The following is a 19058-nucleotide window of genomic DNA, read 5'->3' as shown; positions in this document are numbered from 1 at the left end:
ACATGAAATTGGTACGCACTGAACAGAAATGGAACGAGGGGTTGTGTCGCGCTACGAGTGCAGTTGCACGGGCAGCTAGGAAATATTCAAAGTGCTGCTGACATTGTGTGAAATTGTGGCAGAAAATCCGCCCCGCGTGAGCGAGCCCGCCCACGCAATGAAGGCGTGAACCCAACTCTAAGCCGTCGACTGACGTACCGTCATCATTCATGTGGCTAACGCCGAACTGTGCGACGTACGGTTGCGCCACTAATCGTCGAACAAGCCGGAAATGTCGAAATTTGGAAAATGTGCCGAATGCAGCTCCCTGTCGTCGAAACTGTCGTCAGTGATGCGGCAAAGTTTGTGTTGCTACTTGCGCCGATTCATTGACTGCATTTACCACCCATTTATCAATCGTCTCGTGTACTGATTCATTTAAACACAAACTTTACTTAAGGTGTAACAATACACATTTTCGCAACATCAAAATGCTTCGCATGTTAGTCGTCGCCACCGGGCATTCCAAGTAAACGACATTAATCGCACGCGATGCGTGTGAGCCGGCGGCCAACGGTAGTTTATTCAGAATTTATCCCGTGAATCGCAATAAATCAGTTATAAGTATGCTATCCCCTTGCAAGTGCCACTTTGCTGAAGACGTTCTGCTGGATATTATGGTTGTATATTTGTTATTGGGTCGGCTTACAACCCTTTGATACGGACTAAAGAAAGGGGAAGACACCATTGGAGAAACTAGAGGTCTCCCAAAGTTGGTCACATTCACTGACTCGAGTAGCGCATGAAGAACGATTCTTCAGAGGCGGGATGCCCGGCCGTGACTTAACCGTGTTTCTAAAATATGCGCCATTCTCTCCAAACTAATTACGTATCTCCTGCGTACGGTCTTTTCATCCGCAGCGGCTGGCTTTGCCAAGGTTGCCAAAACCAAAGGCTAAGAATGAAAATTACGGAGCGTTACCAATGAAATAAGCTCTGCAACAGAGATCCACTTGAGCATTGTAACTCCCAACTTCCAAACGGAGTTAACTCTATTAATGAAATCAAGGCATCACGGTGGCTTCAGTCTCCTAGGCCATGGAATCTTTTGCATTAGAATTGAATTACGAATGCGAACTGAGCCTGTACGAATTTTAGTCTGCAGCGCCGATCGCGCCGGCCCCCCCACGCGCCACATCACACATGAACACGGCGCTGCAGCGCCGCCGTCTGGTGGGCTGGCAGTAGACGCCCCTGGCGGCGTATTTGCGAACCGCTATGGCCGCCGGAGTCGCGCGCGGGCAGACGCGTTATTGATTGCGGAGTGCTCGCAGTGGGTCGCTGGCGGTCGGAGTCGTAGCCGGTGTATCCAGCGTGGGGCGCGTGCAGATCCAGCGACTCAGCAGCTCCGCATCCGGCCAGGTAGGCGCTTTGGCAGCCATGCTGTTCACCGTGACTGCGCTGGTCCGCATGTCCGTCTGCGTTTCCATACACACCCGGCTACGACCCTGGACCATTTTCTCGCCTTCCGTCTTAAATTCTGAACGAGGGGACGCGGCGGATTTCCCAGTGGGGAAGGGGACGGCTATAAATAGGAATGTCCATCTTGGAGGGGAGGGGGAGTGAATGGGTGCTTGTCTTCGCGTTTCAGGGGAATGACGGGACGTGCGGGAAGCCTAACGAATCGATCCGCTCGGAGGCCGCCCGCCGCCGTTCCGAGACGTAGCGAAGATTGCGGACACGGGCACTCGGCTGCCCTTCATATTCAATGTAATTTGGCCAACCTAGGGTGTGCCCCTGACGCGGGTTGTTCCCAAATGTTAACTCTGAGTCAGCGGGCGCGCAAACAGCTGCAGTCTTGTGTGCTGTGTGAAGGCTGGTAACCTGTTTACTGTCGTACTTTTGCTGCCCTGTTTACTAGCCGGTCTATTGGAAGAATTTGTGCTGCGGAGGCAATCTCAAGTATCTCTCTCTACCATTCCGGGCCTGGAAATGTCAGTCGGGAACTGAGATGCGCGCTGCCAGCATCACCGCCACCGTCCCGACGTCATCTCCCTCCGGCCGCGTAAAATAAACAAGCGAGGGGTGGACAGCTTAAAGGAAGTAAACAGCAAGCGCTAGCTGAACAATGAACAGTGATGGGTCAATGCACAAACGGCCCGGTCTCTGTTACGTAAAGTGTCTCGTTTACGCCAGTCGGTCCGGCAAAGAGACGGCAAATTAAGGGCACCTGTGAGCAGTGGGCCTACTTCGGCGACGGATTACGGCCCAGATGAGGCGCAATGGCTGTCAGCTAGCCTGTTGGCTGCGCCTCCGAAATGGCATATCGTGATTGTGCTCGCCTCATGGCTGCTCCCCGCCGAGCCCATCGCCCGTCTCAATGGGATCCCGACTCCGCCGTGTAGAGGTGGCCGGCGGGCGTGACCACAATCTCATCATCGCGACGTCGTCCATCTCCCGAAGAAGCGGGCCCGCAAGCGAGTAGCTGGGCTACATTCGGGCCCCCCACGGCTGCGGCGTCGTCGGCTGTCCGCACCGCCCGCGACGCTCAGCACGGAGGGCCGTCCAGTCCGTCCGCCGGCGACGACCCCGTTGTGTCGACGGCTGTCAGCGAGGCCGCCGCCAGACGGGCGGCAGCGGCCGGCCGGCGCCCGCGCCGCCCGTTCACGCCCTATTTGCTCCCCGGCGCAGGAGGGCCGTGCTTGAGGCGCTCGCGGGCCGGCCGGGCCACCGGGCGCGGGGGGGGGGGGGGGTCCCGCCCTCCCCGGTCTTCGCGGCGCTGCGCACATCTGCAGGGCGTCATATTTCGGCGTGAGCTGACGCGTTGTCGGTGGGCTGGGGCCGGCTCTGACGCACGGGCCCTGAACCGTTGACACAGGCGCCGTCCAAGCCAGCCAGGCTCGGCTCATTATCATAATGTAAAAAAATATGCAGTAATACTTGGGGGTAACAGTTGCAAGCGACACTTCATGTCATAGACAGTGCGCCCATTGGAGCGTCTATTAGCAGTACTGTTTATTCGGGCAAGGCTGAGCTGCAATTTCTCTCCCCAGTCATTGATCGCTCGGGGCGACGATGGCCGCTTGGGCCGGTCCATGTTTTAATCAGAGAGTTAGACTGCTCCAACCCCGACCTATGACCGACATATTCCTCACGGTACCAGGTCAGTCTGTCTGGCCGGTGCCGGTGCCGCCGATCATCTGGTAGTTGGTCCGCCGGTCCACCGCTGCGCCGGTCAGCTGTTCCGCTGGCTCGCCGGTCAGCTGGTCCACTGGTTCGCCGGTGACCTGTTCCGCTGGTCCATCAGTCAGCTTTTCCGCTGGTTCGCCGGTCAGCTGATTCGCTGGTCCGTGGTCTGCCTGTCGGCTGGTCAGCTGGTCAGCTGTTCCGCTGGTTCGCCGGTTCGCCGGTCCGCTGTCCCGCTGGTCCGCTGGCCAACTGTTTCGCTGGACCACGGGTCAGCTGTTCCACGGGTTCGCTGTTCCGCTGGTCCGGTGGCCTGCCGGTCCGCCGGTCCGCCGGTCCGCTGGTCCGCTCTGGATCCGTGAGGCTCGTCACACCCCGGCGCACCTGGCCGATGTTCCGCTGGTCCGGTGGTCCGCTGGTCCGCTCTGGATCTGTGAGGCTCGTCACACCCGGCGCACCTGGCCGATGTTCCGCAATCATCTGCCGTCTCGTCGAGAGTAAGAGCCGCGTCGCGACGCCGGGACAGATGGGTGCTTGTCAACGGCCGACACCGTTTTCGACTTTCGTCGACCCCTTCCACCGGCACCGCGCTCGGAAGTGCGCTACGGCGCGCTGGCCGACGTCGGCACGTCCATCAATCTGGGCGCCGGCGGGCGCGATGGCGGCGTCAGCCGGCCGGCCCCGGGACGCCGGACGGGGTCTGCGGCGGTGGCGCGCGTCTCCACGTCACCCCCGGGCTGGGGGACACGCCAGGTCAGCCGGCCGGCCCCGGGACGCCGGACGGCATCTGCGGCGGTGGCGCCGCGTCTCCGCGTCCCCCCCCCCCTCCCCCGGGCTGGGGACACGCCAGGTCAGCCGGCCGGCCCCGGGACGCCGGACGCCGTCTGCGGCGGTGGCGCCGCGTCTCCGCGTCACCCCCGGGCTGGGGACACGCTAGGAAGCGCCGGAGTGGTGGCGCCGCACTTGCGATCTCGTCATCCGCCCCTGGCGCGATCAAAACATCAATCAGTCAATGTGTTAAGTCCGCTGATGTAACGCGTTCGTTGATGTTGCGTCAGGACGTGCCGAGCAGGAGTAGGACTGCCCCCGCTGTTGTTGACGTCGATACAAACTGACCAGCAATGCTGACATGGCCCGGCGCTTAGATCTACATGGGCTGCATCCTAGTGCTAGTCGTTTTTGGTCCCGTGGCTCACGCAAGCTGACGGTCTTGTTGGGTTACTTGAGAGGATGAAAAAATAAACAAGAGTCACAGCGCGATGGTAACGTGTCTTCTGAAAGCAAACGCATTTGTGCACGGGGGCAGTGACGCAATCTGTGGTCACTGCTTTCCCATGGACGCTTGCTCGAATTTCCATTAGAGTGTGGTTGGTCAGTTGTGAGAATATGACTTAAAGCAGTGACGTGGAGAGGCACTTAACCATGACGGTAATATGGCGTTTTTAGCGCGGTATCTTTTTGCCAGAGATTTAGGACTCATGATAGTCATCGCATTAGCATTGTTCCCGCGGCATCACCGACCTACCTGGTGGCTAAGAAACGGGTATTTGCTTTTCCTGAATGTGGGGAAAGGCGTACGGTCATGTTTTTGTGTGTGGACGGATGAATAATTACCCACTAATGACCCGTTCCCGCGCTACCCCGCGCCGCATGACCGCCGCGACCGCCAGAGGTTGCGCGGGCTGCGGCGGAGGAGGCACCTTCACCGGGCCGGAATCAGCCTTGGCGGGGTAATGGTAACCGCAGCGCCGTGAGAGCAGGCCTCCCCCCGTGGTCTGCCGCCCCCTCCCCAACATTCGCCCGCTCTGAGGACCAGAGCGTGAAGTATGACGACTGCCGGCTGTCAGCCAGAGCTCTGGCGACGCTGTTGCATGCGGCTCGGAAGCCATGGCAACGCCTTGGTTTCGCCTTGTTGCATGCGCCTCGAGGAATATGAGCTTGATAACGCCGCTCGGCCCAGCTGGAGACAGAGTTACGGATATAGCTGGCCGCTAATTATTCCTTGTGAGCCATCGGAACACGAGATCTGACGTTTCCGTGATCAGTGGAGATTCGGGCGGCGGTGCTATGTTATCAGGCCTGGCAGAGATCGAGGATGTGGTGTCAGGCCCTCAGGAGGCGGTCTCCGAGGAGATCGACGATGTCGAGACGGACGCTCGGGGCGGGGCGGGGCGTCTCCGCGGTTACCGGCTGCAGCTTTTGTAGCATTTGGGCGGCAGTCCGTGTCACGCCAAACGTTGTGCTTACAGACGGTGTCACGTTCGCGCCCCGCGGGTATCCAGTTACAGGGCCCTTACGCTGAGCGTGCGCTCTGGCAGGCTCAAGGACTCAGCACTCGTGGGCCCGCTTGCGCGCTAATCTCCTGACTGCGCTGTTAAAGTCCGCTCAGAGGGCCAATGGATAGCCGTGGCTTGGAGGAGTGCATCCCTCGGCGTAGTCTAAGTGGTCGTGGTAGCGCTTGGGGCGGGTGTAATCGGTTGTTATGAAGCTCTCTCGCGTACACAGGTTCATGCGTGTAAACACAAGCTGCCCTCACCAGAGTTGCGTTCTGAAACATAGGAAGAAACATCGGCGACATGTTTACATTCAGAGCATAATGCAATACATTCCACTGATGAATTCATCATTGGATAAGGACAAATTATTTTTCATTCATTCGCATGCCATATGGATAGGATGCAATCTCTCCACGCAGACAGTATCGACACATGTTGGACGTTGAGGCAGAGTTGTGGGCGTGATCACATACCGACGCGATTCGCCCACGGACTAACCCCGACAAAGTCCGTCGGGTTCGAGGCTTATCTAATCGGCCCTATGAAGTGTCGGTCGACGTTCTTGACACGAAAGGTTTAGATAATTCGCGGTATGTGTGGTCTTATCAAATAAGTCAATATGCACAGTCAGGAGACGAGAGGCTTCCTGGCCACCGCCTCCACTTTTGGTTGACTGGAGGGAAAGCCTCGGATACTTTGGCTGCATCGCTGCGCCCAGCACATGGTTTAGTGCTGGAACAAAGCCGGTACGGCGCCCACGGTGTGGTGGTGAGCTAGCCTGTCGGCCTGCGTCGGCTTCGGCGACGCCGCGTCATGTTTTGGCTCCCCTCGCCGCTGATAAGGCGCGCAACGCTCACGACGCGCGGTGTTGTCGCACGAAGCGGACGCGGTGCAGTGTACGCCTGGACCGCCGCTGCCGGCTCTAATTGGCCAGATTGTAATGAGCTGATTACGGTGTGGGCTCGGGTCGCTGACAGCGTTGTTGCACGTCACGCGCACCACGTCACCCTCGCTGGCAGCGCAGGCGGAAGCTGGGGTTTGACCAATAGACCAGCTGAGCCAGACCAACTGAAGTTGAGGTGTAGGTGATCGTTGCAACGACAGCAGTTGGCGGGGGGGGGGGGGGGGGGTCCGGTGTCATCCGATCGTTCATCACTTTCACAATGTTAATGCCCAAAATGCAGCTGCATCCAGCCCCAGCCATAGCGTTTAAAACCACACGGTTGTGAGAGTGGAAGAGAGTCAAACAGTTTGGCGGACAAGTAGAACGATGGCGAAAGAACGGGAAAGGATAGAGACAAAAGCCTGAGTCGAAAACGGAGGCTTGGATTGAGGATGTTTCCTCCGCGGTATGCTCTCCTGACACGCTGCCACCGATGGATGCCACCTCCCTCGCCCAGGGTTTTCACCGGTCCGTCCGGTCTGCCAACTGCTTTAATCGCGACGCCGCGCCCGCCATCTCTGAGAAGAGCGCGCCTCTGTCAGCTCTCAGCTGGTTCTGTACATCTGGGGACAGTTCGGATGGACCGCCGCTCCGCCGAACCTGAGTGAAGCACGTGTCTGTCAGCTCTCAGTCGGCTCCGTACATCCGAAGACAGTTCGGATGGACCGTCGCTCCGCCGGACCTGAGTGAAGCACGTGTCTGTCAGCTCTCAGTCGGCTCCGTACATCCAGGGACAGTTCGGATGGATGCCGCTCCACCGGACTTGGCCTCCCCGAGAGGAGCACGTGTCTGTCAGCTCTCAGTCGGTTCCGTAACCCGGCGACAGCTCGGATGGATCGCCGCTCCGCCGGACCTGGCTCTTGTGCGGCTCAGTAATCAGGCCGATGCAGCGCTGCACCATCCAATTTTCTCTGATGGCGCAGCGAGGCGGGCGTGGTCGAGGCCCATCGTTCGGCGAAAACAAGACTGTCGTGCCCGCATCGCCGCGACCGACAGCATATTACCTCCTCCCGACGCGCCGGCCGTGCGCTATTGACCACTTCACGTCCGGTGATTTCCATCGACGATATGCTAATTTATTTAGATCGGGCGGCGTTTCTGCCAGCGGCGTATCTGATCGCGCCGGCCCGGCATGAAACGTGTTTGGATCGCGGCTGAATCCGCGTCCGATCTCCTCCCGAATCACCTGGGGATGATGTCCAGCTGGGCCCGGCCGCAGTCAGCTGATCTCGCCCGTCAGCTGATTACCGACCGGCCGGCCGGCCCCCGCAGCGGGGCTATTGATCACGGCCGCCGCCACCGACGCATGCAAAGGCGCGTCTGCTTTACGGGCGGCGCCTGGCTGGGCAGCCGGCGCCCGTTCGTGTCTGAATGGTCGCACCGCCGGTGCCGGCGTGGCCTCCCGGCCGCTGCGTGGCGGCGCTCTGCGTCGCCGGAGCCTGCACCGGCCTGTGCAGCGTGCAGACGCCGGCACCGCCGCCGCCGCCGCCGGGGAGCCGGAGCGGCACACGTGGCGACGATGACCCCGCCGACCCCGCCCCGGGCGTCGCTAGAGGGCGCCGCGCCTCGTCAGCCGCAGAGGTGGCGTCACGCCGACTCGTGACGCCCTCGGGGCCGTGACGCCGGGCTCGTGACGGCGACGGACGGTCACTCTCGGCGCGCCGCGCGCCGGACGTGGCGGCCCAGGCGCCGCCTCCGGCACAGGTGTTCCACCTCAGGCCGAGCGACGGCAGTCGACTGCCGTTGTCTGCCACGGGACCGCCTGCAATAGCTGTGCGAGATGAGACCGCCCTGCAATAGCTGTGCGAGGCGGGACCGCTCTGCAACGACTGTGCGAGACGTCGAGAAAGTTGCTTAGGTCGCTGGGAAACTACCGGGCCATAGGCATAGGCAAGTTATTTCTTTTCATTTTGGCCTGTAGGCGCACTAAAATACACGATCACTTTGCATCGCTATTGTTGACATCATAGGGCAAATGTAATGAATACAGGTTCACTTAAATTGAAGTTCATTCGAAGGTATTCTCGGTGCTCTCTCTCTCTCTCTCTCTCTCTCTCTCTCTCTCTCTCTCTCTCTCTCTCTCTCTCTCTCTCTCTCTCTCTCTCTCTCTCTCTCTCTCTCTCTCTCTCTCTCTCCTCTCTCTCTCTCTCTCTCTCTCTCTCTCTCTCTCTCTCTCTCTCTCTCTCTCTCTCTCTCTCTCTCTCTCTCTCTCTCTCTCTCTCTCTCTCTCTCTCTCTCTCTCTCTCTCTCTCTCTCTCTCTCTCTCTCTCTCTCTCTCTCTCTCTCTCTCTCTCTCTCTCTCTCTCTCTCTCTCTCTCTCTCTCTCTCTCTCTCTCTCTCTCTCTCTCTCTCTCTCTCTCTCTCTCTCTCTCTCTCTCTCTCTCTCTCTCTCTCTCTCTCTCTCTCTCTCTCTCTCTCTCTCTCTCTCTCTCTCTCTCTCTCTTCTCTCTCTCTCTCCTCTCTCTCTCTCTCTCTCTCTCTCTCTCTCTCTCTCTCTCTCTCCTCTCTCTCTCTCTCTCTCTCTCTCTCTCTCTCTCTCTCTCTCTCTCTCTCTCTTCTCTCTCTCTCTCCTCTCTCTCTCTCTCTCTCTCTCTCTCTCTCTCTCTCTCTCTCTCTCTCTCTCTCTCTCTCTCTCTCTCTCTCTCTCTCTCTCCATATCTCTCTCCCTCTCTCTCCACGATGCCCGGCGGTCACGTAAGGCATCCGCACGTGCGCCGAAGTCCCTCTCGAGACACCGAGTAGCTTGTCGGAGCCATGGCCGCCACGCCGGGCCCTGGGTTGTCCTGCTCGGGTGGGCGGCGCGACGTGTCCGGCACTGCGCACCTGGTGCCGCCGCCGGCACCGCCCCGCCCAGCCGGATCAATGGCCGAGGTGCCGAGGTGGTGCTGAAACTAGGTGCCGCTCCCCTGAAGAGGGGATCGATGCGCATGTCGCGCCGTGCGGGCGCCAGACTCCCCGGGGCGGTGCATGGGGGAGGGGGGGGGGGGGGGCGCAATCACCCCCGAACGCTGAGCTGCCCGGCGCGGGGTAGTTACCAGCTGCCTTGGCACCGCTGTTTTGCATGCAATGTGGGGTGCATTACCGGACGGAACTTTTAGTAGTGAGTGCGTGGCAAGAAACTGCGTGATCGTGTCGCAATGGCCACGAAAATACTGCGTTGCCAAACGTGCTTTGTTGGAGCTCAACAGCTAATCATGGCGAAAACCGCGCCTGATGTGCAGTCGGCGTGACAGCAAACCTGAACACACACCACACACTACACAGGTGCCCTTTGGTTGCCACCAATGGACGCGGTGTGGGCCGACCCAGAATAGAACGGCCGATATTCTTCAGAACACGCCCAAGGTCTATCGAATTGACTGACACGAGGGCGTGAGCGATACTCTTAAAATTGTGCCGGGAAATGGCATGACGCATCGAGATGTCCCAGTTGCATTAATTTGAATGGCTAGATATTCAGATTTTATAGGCGTGGTGACGATGTCCCATTTGGCACGCCTTCACTTGACGTGCATGATTTTATTGTGGGCACCATCCATACAGGCATGGCTGAAAGATATTACAGGGATGGATAAAGGGGGGGGGGGGGAGGAAGTTAAAATAGTTTGTCGTGCGTGAAGCGTGCCGAACGTCGGACTGATAAGACTCCTACTGCACCTCGTTTCAGCGCCACCACTCAGGTTCCACCGGTTAGAGGTCTGGCCGTTTTTACAGCTCGTCCTTGGAAGCGGCACCGGTGCCCGTTATGGCTGTTTTGACTGGGTGGCGTCTGCCGGAGACGGAGCGGGCCCTCTAATTTATCGCCCCCGCTCTGTCCGAGCGGGAGGTCCGGCTCCGCACGCAGTGAGGGTCCGGGAGGTACCGTACATCACGTGCAGTGAATGGTTTCTCCTCTGGAGACCTCCCGTTCCCCACACACGGCGAACGGCAGGCACCTCAGCTGGGAAGATACTGTACTCGATGCGCGGCGAGACGTTCCTTTGCAGAGGAGGTGCCGTGCCACGAACGTAGCAGGCTTCTCCCCTGCCGAGGAGGTTACACCGTGCCTCGCGGTCAGCAGGCGGTCAACAGAGGTCAACAGAGGTCAGCAGAGGTCAACCGCCGGCGCGCACATGACTTCTGTGCCGGAGGGGAAGTGCCAGACTTCATGCATATCGAGTGGTTCACCGCTGGGGACGTGACGTGCCTCATGCACAGTGAGCACTCCCTCCGCCGGAGATACCGCAGCCACTGAGCGCGTCGGACGACTCTGCTGAAGAGGCACCAGGCTTCCTACAAATCGTGAGGCGCAGATTCCGGCAAATGTATTTTCCGGGGCTGGATGCCAGTGAGAGCGCAGTGACCTGTCGTGATGCCCCGCGAGCATTAAAGGTCCCTCACACCCTAAATTGTTGCAATGCAATTAAGTGGAGTGCTGAGTTTGTGCTGGCCGCAGCAGACGATGGAGAACTACTTCCAGCTCAGCGAGCGGAGGGTGTTGGCTTGCCGGCGGGGGCCTCCGCGGCAGGTGCTGCTGGCTGAGCTCGCTGCCGCGTCGAGATGGTCCACGACGGGTTTTTCAGCGTCATTGTGCTGTTGGCTGAATGGGGAGGCATCTGTCACCAGTCGAGACAGATGAACAGCTCGGTTCCACGCAGCGAGCCCCGTTTAGGGCGACTCTCACCCCCGTCTACTATTCAGCGCTCATGTCAACCACTCGATCAAATCACCGCGAAAGTCGTTTGTCATTAAACCCCGGCTTGCCCACCGCCGAGTGGTGGGATTCCAGGGGTGGCACACCTGCCGCCGCCGCCGGGGCACCAGATGCCGCGTCGGGCTGCGGCCGCGGCGTGGGCGGGATTCCAGGGGTGCTGCACCTGTCGTCGCCTGCTCGGGCTCGCCAGATGTGCCTGCCGCCGCTCGTGACGCTCGTCCTGACTTACTTAATTACCTCGACCGTCACGGCTGGCCACGCCGGGCTGGCGCCGCGCTCCGGGCGCGTGGGCCGGCGCTCCCGCCGCTCTGGAGGCTCCCGCCGCTTGTTTTCCACACGACCGCCGCCCTGCCGCCGCCGCCACCGCAGCAGCAGCAGCCGCCGCCGCCGCCGGGCGGTCTCGGCGCGGCCGGCTGTGCGTGGGCCGCTCTGTGCGTTTCCAGAGCGTGCCGATGCGAGGGGGAGGGGCGGCCGAGCGAGGCGCACCAGTCGACCCAGGCCGGCCCTGACCCGCTTCTGACGTCTGCTGACCCGACTCTTTGCCCTGTCTGACCTGGCCCGGGGCTCGCGCTGACCTGGCCCTGGGCTCGCGCTGACCTGGCCGTGGGCCCGCGCTGGCCTGGCCCTAGGCCCCCGCTGTCACGGCCCTGGGTCCAGCGGTAATCCAGACCTGGGTGTCTGCTGATCCGGCGTGGACCCCTTCAACCTGGCGCGAATCAAGACCCCTGCTGACCCAACCCTGGCCCCTGCTGACCTGGGCCAGGACAATGCTGACCCAGCGCCGGGCCCGCAGGCGGCGACATGATGCGTCGGCAGCGCTGCAGGAGTTGGGGCACGCTGCTGGACGCGCCCGAGGAGCGCGAGCGGCCGCCGGAGACCGAAGTCGAGTACGTGCGCTACCTGCAGCAGAAGATCGCCGACGCCCAGGAGCGCCACCTGCTGCCGCTCAAGGAAGACGTCACCGACTGGCTGAACGCCACGCTGGGTAAGTGGGTCCAGCAGCCAGCTAGCGCCGCGTCGCCCGCTGTGACCGTGTGTATGACCGGGCGAGCGGCCGACGGAAGCGGGCCGTCGCTGTGCGCGCGGTCACTCGGGTCTGACCGGGAGGCGAGAGGCGAGGCGGCGCGGCTGTTCTGAGATGGAGAGGGAGCGGGCGGGCTGGGGCCGCCGGGTCACACGGCCCCGGCGGCAGCGTCCATCAGAGCCGCACTGCGGGGGCGGACGCCGATGGAGGCGGCCCGGACACTCCCCTTACGAGACGCAAGGTTACGAGCCATCGATCAAGCGCCACGGCTTGACCTAGAAATCGCCGATCGCAAACGGGCTCCGCTCAACACGCAACGTCGCACATGGCGTTTGAAAACATGGTGCGGATTTCGTCCTTTCCGTTGAAAATCATTGTTTTGTCAGTTCCGTTTGAATTAATACAATGGGAACGGTCTTATTAAACGGCTTACACCATCACGAACGTCAATTTTGATGCAACGATCGGTGTATTGCGCACGTAACGGAATAATCCAGTCACGATCACATCATACCTCCAACATGGATCCTACCCCCTCGCCTTTTTCCCCGGTGGCTCGTACTGCACAGCACCATATATGTTACATCGTCTCTCAGAAACGGCACGATTGTTGACGGCTGAGCGGTTCGCCCGGCGCAGGTCAGCCCCAGCCGCACTCCGTGAGCGGTCGCGGCGCCGCGGAGCGCAGCCGCCCGCCCCTCTCACACAGATAGGTCGGGCGCCCGTCGCAGCTCAGCCCGGCGCGGCTCAGCCCCAGTCGCACACCGTGAGCGGTCGCGGCGCCGCGGAGCGCAGCCGCGCGCCCCTCTCACACAGATAGGTCGGGCGCCCGTCGCAGCTCAGCCCGGCGCAGCTCAGCCCCAGCCGCACACCGTGAGCGGTCGCGGCGCCACGGAGCCCAGCCGCGCGCCCCTCTCGCACAGATAGGTCGGGCGCCCGTCGCAGCTCAGCCCGGCGCAGCTCAGCCCCAGCCGCACACTGTGAGCGGTCGCGGCACCGCGGAGCCCAGCCGCGCGCCCCTCTCGCACAGATAGGTCGGGCGCCCGTCGCAGCTCAGCCCGGCGCAGCTCAGCCCCAGCCGCACACCGTGAGCGGTCGCGGCGCCGCGGAGCCCAGCCGCGCGCCCCTCTCACACAGATAGGTCGGGCGCCCGTCGCGGCGGCCATTGTTCCCCGCGCAGCCGTGGACGTTCTTCGCCTGATCATCTGGCGCACGCACGGGACGCCCTACCACGACCGTCCCAGAAACGCAGGGGGAATGCGACGGTCGCCTAAAAACCGTCCGACTTCCGGCCGGCGCGCGCTACCAATCGCACCTGGCCGCCGGAAACGTCTCCGGGCGGGACAGTCGACCCGTTATCCGGCCCCGGCGCTCGTTCTGCGGCGCGCTCCCCGGCTCACCGCCTGCTCCTGAGCCATTGTACTGCGGGCGACGGCCGGCGGCACGCGCACGGCCCGAGGACCGCCAGCCGTGATATGCTCGGCAGCGCTGGGGGCGCGAGCTGCTAATAGGACCGTTGGGGCGGCCAGTCTCGTCAGCTCCGAGGTTCGGAGGAGGCCGGGGCCTGACGCAGCGCCGCGCGCGGCTCGCTGCGTCCTGGTCGGCTTTCGCACGGTCCGCCCGAGCCTGGGATTGGGGGCCGCGCTCGCTCAGCGCTCCGTCAGCCAGTCGGCGCAGCCGGCCGCCGCTCGCCTGTCGTTCTCGGGCCGGCTGCCGGACTAGGCCGGACTGGACCTGACCGGGCTACATCGGATCAGACCAGACCACACCAGAACAGACTGGACCGGGCCATGCCAGACCGGACCGGATGAGACCATACCTGACCGGGCCAGACCAGACCGTAGCAGAACGGACCGAACCAGTCCAGACCAGACCAGACCACACCAGACCACACCAGACCAGACCAGGCTACAGACCAGATCAGACCAAACTAGACCGGATCGAACCGAGCAGGACCGGATACACCAGGCTGGACCAGGTCATATACCAGACCAGACCGGACCAGGTCATAGACCAGACCAGACCTGATGTGACCAGACCACATCATGCGTGACCGGACAGGACCGGACTGGACATCGCGCACTGGTTGGCAGATGGTCCGGAGCGATGGTCGCCCGTCGACGGCCCGCTCTCCGGATCATTGTCTAGGCGGCCGACGATTGTTTTAGTGTCTAAAGCATTGTGTCAGCGTACGCGACTGGAAAGCGGCGAGGAGCAGCGCGGCGCCGTGGCGCGCACGCGCACCCTCTGCTGGCGGCGGCCGCGCGGCTGCGGACCGGCACAATCACATCTAATGACCCGTGGCCAAAAACACGGCAATTACGGACCTTTCGATTGGGGTGGCGGTGGCGGCGTGGGGACGGCGCCCGACGTGCGAGCGCCGCGAAGTCGCCGCGGAACCGGCCGGCGGACCCCGGACCCCGGACCTAAGACCCCGGACCTAAGACCTCAGACCCCTGCCCCGGACCCCGGTCCTTATACATCGGACCTCGGACCCCGGACCCTGGATCTCGGACCCCGGACCCCGGACCTAAGACCCCGGACCTAAGACCTCAGACCCATGCCCCGGACCCCGGACCTCATATATGGGACCTCGGACCCCGGAACCCTGGATCCCGGACCCCGGACCCGGACCCCGGACCCCGGACCCCGGACCCCGGACCCCCGGACCCCAGACCCCAGACCCCAGACCCCAGACCCCAGACCCCGGACTTAAGACCCTAGACCCGCGCCCCAGACTCCGGGCCCCGGATCTAAGACCCCAGACCCGTGTCCCGAGGACCGGACCCCGGATCTCGGACCTCAGACCTCAGACCCCAGACCTCGGACCCGGACACCTGAGCCCGGAATCCCGACCTAAGACCTTAGGCCTCGGACCCCGGACCACAGACCTAAGACCTCAGACACTTGCCCCGGACCCCGGACCCTGGACCCCATACCTCGGACCTCATACCTCGGACTTCAGATCCCGGACCTCGGACCGCTCACCTCAGACCTCAGACCTCAGACCTCAGACCCGTGCCCCTGACCTCGGACCACGGGCCTAAGATCTCAGACCCCGGAGGGCGGAGGTCCGCCTTGCAGACCGTCATCAGGCAGGCGTCGGTTCGTCTGACGGCACGACACGCGCCGGTGAGGCGTGGCCGCCAGCTGAGTGCCGCCAGCACCTCGCCGGGGACCCACCGCCGCATTGTTGTGGCTGATTGCTCGTCATTCATCGGATACCGGAGCGGTAACGGGATGTCGGCAGTGACGCTCCCGTTGGACGCTCCCGGCAATCGGTTATTTCCTTCTCTCTGAATGGCATAATAGGCTGGGAAAGGGCGCGCCGGGTCTGGGGAGCAGCCGTTACAAAGGAGAGACAGGATAGAGCGGGCGGGAGGGGGACCGGGAAACAGATAATAGTCACGAGATCGCGCTGGATCGAATTAAGGACGATTTAACATATTCATGGGAGGAGTCTGCCTCGCATGCCTAATCTTCTTCGTTGACTTTTAAATTATTTAAAAATACCTCACAGTAAACATTCTTGAAGCGCTAACGCCATATGGCTATATTATTATTGATGATGCCGTCATCGTTCTGTTCAGACCGCCGAAGCTCCTTCAAACCATTCAAGCGTCCTCTGATGATTCGCTTGCTAGATGTTTGCGCGTTTCCGATCTTCTTCGACTACGACCCACACCACTTGTCGATTCATGTACACTGAAGCATGCATTACGCAACAGAGACGCATCCGTCGAATGTCTTCGCGGTCGGCGCCTGCTCTCCATCTGTCTCCCGTCGTTCTGGTCGCTCGGCCGCCGACGGGGTCGCGCCGCGCCATAACAAGTCGTGCGGCCGTCCGGAAGTGGCTTCCGTCCAAGCTGCGGCGCGGGGGAGGGTCCCATCATTACACGAGCCGCCTGGCTCCGGTGCCGCTCAGGAATCTGGCGGCCCGCGCCGCCGACAAGGTCGCTGGACCCGCGGCGGCCGGCTCGGCGCGCACGGCCGAGCGGCCCGACCGCGGCGCCGGCCGCGTGCGGTCACCTCCGCGCCGGCGAGCCGAGTCGCGTGTCGAGCTGCGCCGGTCACAGGGCGGGGCCGTGGGACAGCGCCGCCCGCCAGGGCCGGACTATGACGCACCGGTGTGGCTTGCTGCCCCCTGCTCCCCTGCTCCCCTGGACGCGGGTCCGGCGGTGTGCGATCGATTCCGGCGGGGGATTCCGATTCGGTCATGACGATCGATTCCGGCTGCGCGCCCGGAAAGCGACACCAGCGGGCCGCCACGGGCCGGCGGACGGCGCGGCGACCGTCGCCGGGGCACAGACATGGACCGCGGCGTCGGGTGAAAGGACAGACTGCGTGTCCGCGGCAGCGGCCCTGTGTCGATCTGCTGCCCCGGCCGGCGATCGGTGGGTCTCCGCGTGTCGTGCTGAGCGGCTGCTGACACCGGCCCTGAACGCCGTGTCATGCTGAGTGGTTGGACACCGGCCCTGAGCGCCGTGTCGTGCTGAGCGGCTGGACACCGACCCTGAGTGCCGTGTCGTGCTGAGCCGCTGGACACCGGCCCTGAGTGCCGTGTCGTGCTGAGCGGCTGGACACCGGCCCTGAGCGCCGCGTCACGCTGAGCCGCTGGACACCGGCCCTGACGCCGTGTCGTGCTGAGCGGCTGGACACCGGCCCTGAGCGCCGGGTCTAAACGCCCGTCGTGTCAAGCGACAGGGTCCGCCCCGTAGACTGACGGCTGACTGTGGCGGAGGTCGCGCGGTGAGTATGCGGACGAGGTGCGCTCACTCGAAGCGGACGGCCGGAGTGAACGCTCTGTTCGTTGCGCTCGGTGGGATGGCCGAAGGCCTGGGCGGCCAATCGGGGCGGACGACAGCAGGGGGACGTCGAGGCGGACAGTCCAAGTGGACTGCCGAAGCGAGCGCAGCAGAGTGCAGAGAGTTGAGCAGGAGGTCGAGGTGCACGGCTTAAGCATGTGACCGAAGCGGACGATTCATGCGACCGGAGCGGCGCGGGCGTAGCCGAGCGCTCCGAGCGGAAGCGGTGGCTTTAGGGAGCGTCCGCCCGCGTCGACTCGTCCCCGCGCGTGGCGTGCTGCCTCACAGTGCGCCGCTTTGTTCATCGGCCGCCGTGGGATCGGCTGCCGGCGCTGTACAGTTACCTAAACACCACCGCCGCATTCCCACCTCAGTCAGTCGGTGGTAGACAGGAATCAGTCAGGCATTCGATGGTACGCGGTAAGCAACTGGCGGCATGTCGGAAGTAGAAAAAGCCGACAAGCCCTGATGGTCGTATGACGCCATTCAAACCCGTAGCAGTTGTTGCAAGCTCTTTGTTTTCTGTCAGACGTTGTTTTAAGGGCTTTTCTTATCCCAATAAGATAACACAACACATTGTGCCTGTCATCACACAACCTTCTTCGTCACGACGTTGCAACCGCGTTTTGTGGTGGTGATGGTGTTGTCCAAGTTCAAGAGGCGTGCACACCATGCGAGGGAAAGCTTTGCTTTCGGTGAAACGTTCCAATCTAGACGCGTGTTCACTACACGCCATCTTTGTCCGGTTCGCTTGCACTTGAGTTGGGTCTTCCTTGTCTCCAGTTTTAATTCGTGATCCCGGGATATTATCATCACCATTATCTAGCTAACGTCTCGTCGGATAGCACAAGATGGAGGAACATGCAACCATGTGCAAACACATTTCACTCATTCAATATACGTCACCTCACCAATTCACACCTAAAAGGTTTTACTAGCTTTCTGGCCTCTGGGTGGGTTTTCGTCAAGAGCCATTTGAGAGACTCAGTCACATCACACTGGGGCCACACTGGAGAAAGGAGGCAGTTTACGGTTAGATACGCTATTCATCTTTTTGTCATGAGTATTAAGGAATCCACGATTATTCAAGGTATGCAATGTATGGTAAAAACCAGAGGGGAAGCACTCGACCCTCGGCGCGCCAGCTCAGCCATGGGTCAAGCGGGAGCTCCATGGCCGTCATCTCCGCGCCGTACCTGACTGCATGGGTCCGTGGGTCAAGCGGGAGCGTACCCGGCTGCATGGGTCCGTGTGTCAAGCGGGAGCTCCATGGCCGTCATCCCCGCGCTGTACCCGGCTGCATGGGTCCGTGGGTCAGGGAGGAGCTCCATGGCCGTCATCTCCGCGCTGTTCCCGGCTGCATGGGTCCCTGCATTGGTTTGACGAGCTCGCGCCGCCTGTAAGATGATCGGGCTAGGGACGGTATGAGGCGAGTTAGGGACGCCGTCTGAGCTAGAAGCAAGGCAGTTCAGTGGAGCGCCCAAGACCACACGAGGCAGGAAGCTATCACAACCACCGATTAGTCGATAACTGCATACATGGTCAGCTGTTTTCTATGTGGAAAGAAGCGCAAGCTATTTGTTCCTCCTGCATTGCACTTTGCATGCCTACGATGCTGTGGCATTTCACTCTGCAAGCCAGCCAATACGACAACGCCAAAGAAACATTGCCGGCGTCGTGTAAAAAAAATTTGCGTGTGGTTGACAAACCTAATAACTGTCCGCGGACCTCACTGGAGACAGCGGCCCGTGCATCCAATCACCAATCTGTCGAGGTCGTGTGCGATAATCGCCCCGACGGTTCCACGCTTACCTTGAGCTATCCCCGGACGGCAAGGGCCGGGTTTCCGCTCGCAAAAACGTCATTAACGAACAAGGGGCTGCATCCTTTCTCGTGACCCTGCTCCTCACGGCTGCTGCGCACGTGGCGCTGTCGAGGGAGGGGCGTCACCTGACAATGCGGATGGCGTCATGGGTCGCTGCGACGTCCGCCACCGACGGCCGGGCCGGGCGGGGCCCGCCTGGCAGAGAAGGCCGCCGCAGCAGCCGGTGGGAACGGAGCCGCGTCCAGAGTCAACCGCACCTCCGCATCTGTAACGGAGCGACGGACGCGGCCTGCTCCAATGACGTCAGCGTCCGACGCGGCCTGCTCC

General features: G+C 61.7%; 1 protein-coding gene across 1 annotated transcript in view; it reads left to right on the top strand.

The window, feature by feature from the left end:
• Window positions 1–1299: 1299 nt before the first annotated feature.
• The window catches only part of LOC119107481 (growth arrest-specific protein 2), a 30037-nt gene continuing 12278 nt past the window's right edge, over window positions 1300–19058 (top strand). The window contains exons 1-2 of the mRNA XM_037230926.1: window positions 1300–1401; window positions 11871–12062. Of these exons, the coding sequence (XP_037086821.1) occupies window positions 11879–12062 (184 nt within the window). The 5' untranslated portion in view covers window positions 1300–1401; window positions 11871–11878. The remainder of the gene's footprint in view (window positions 1402–11870; window positions 12063–19058) is intronic.

Source organism: Pollicipes pollicipes, unplaced genomic scaffold (genome assembly GCF_011947565.3).
Source record: "Pollicipes pollicipes isolate AB1234 unplaced genomic scaffold, Ppol_2.1 Scaffold_6686;HRSCAF=7923_pilon_pilon_pilon, whole genome shotgun sequence".
Taxonomy (NCBI): Eukaryota; Metazoa; Arthropoda; class Thecostraca; order Pollicipedomorpha; family Pollicipedidae; genus Pollicipes; species Pollicipes pollicipes.
The sequence above is the reverse complement of the archived record's forward strand: the minus strand, read 5'-3'. Positions and strand labels throughout refer to the sequence as shown.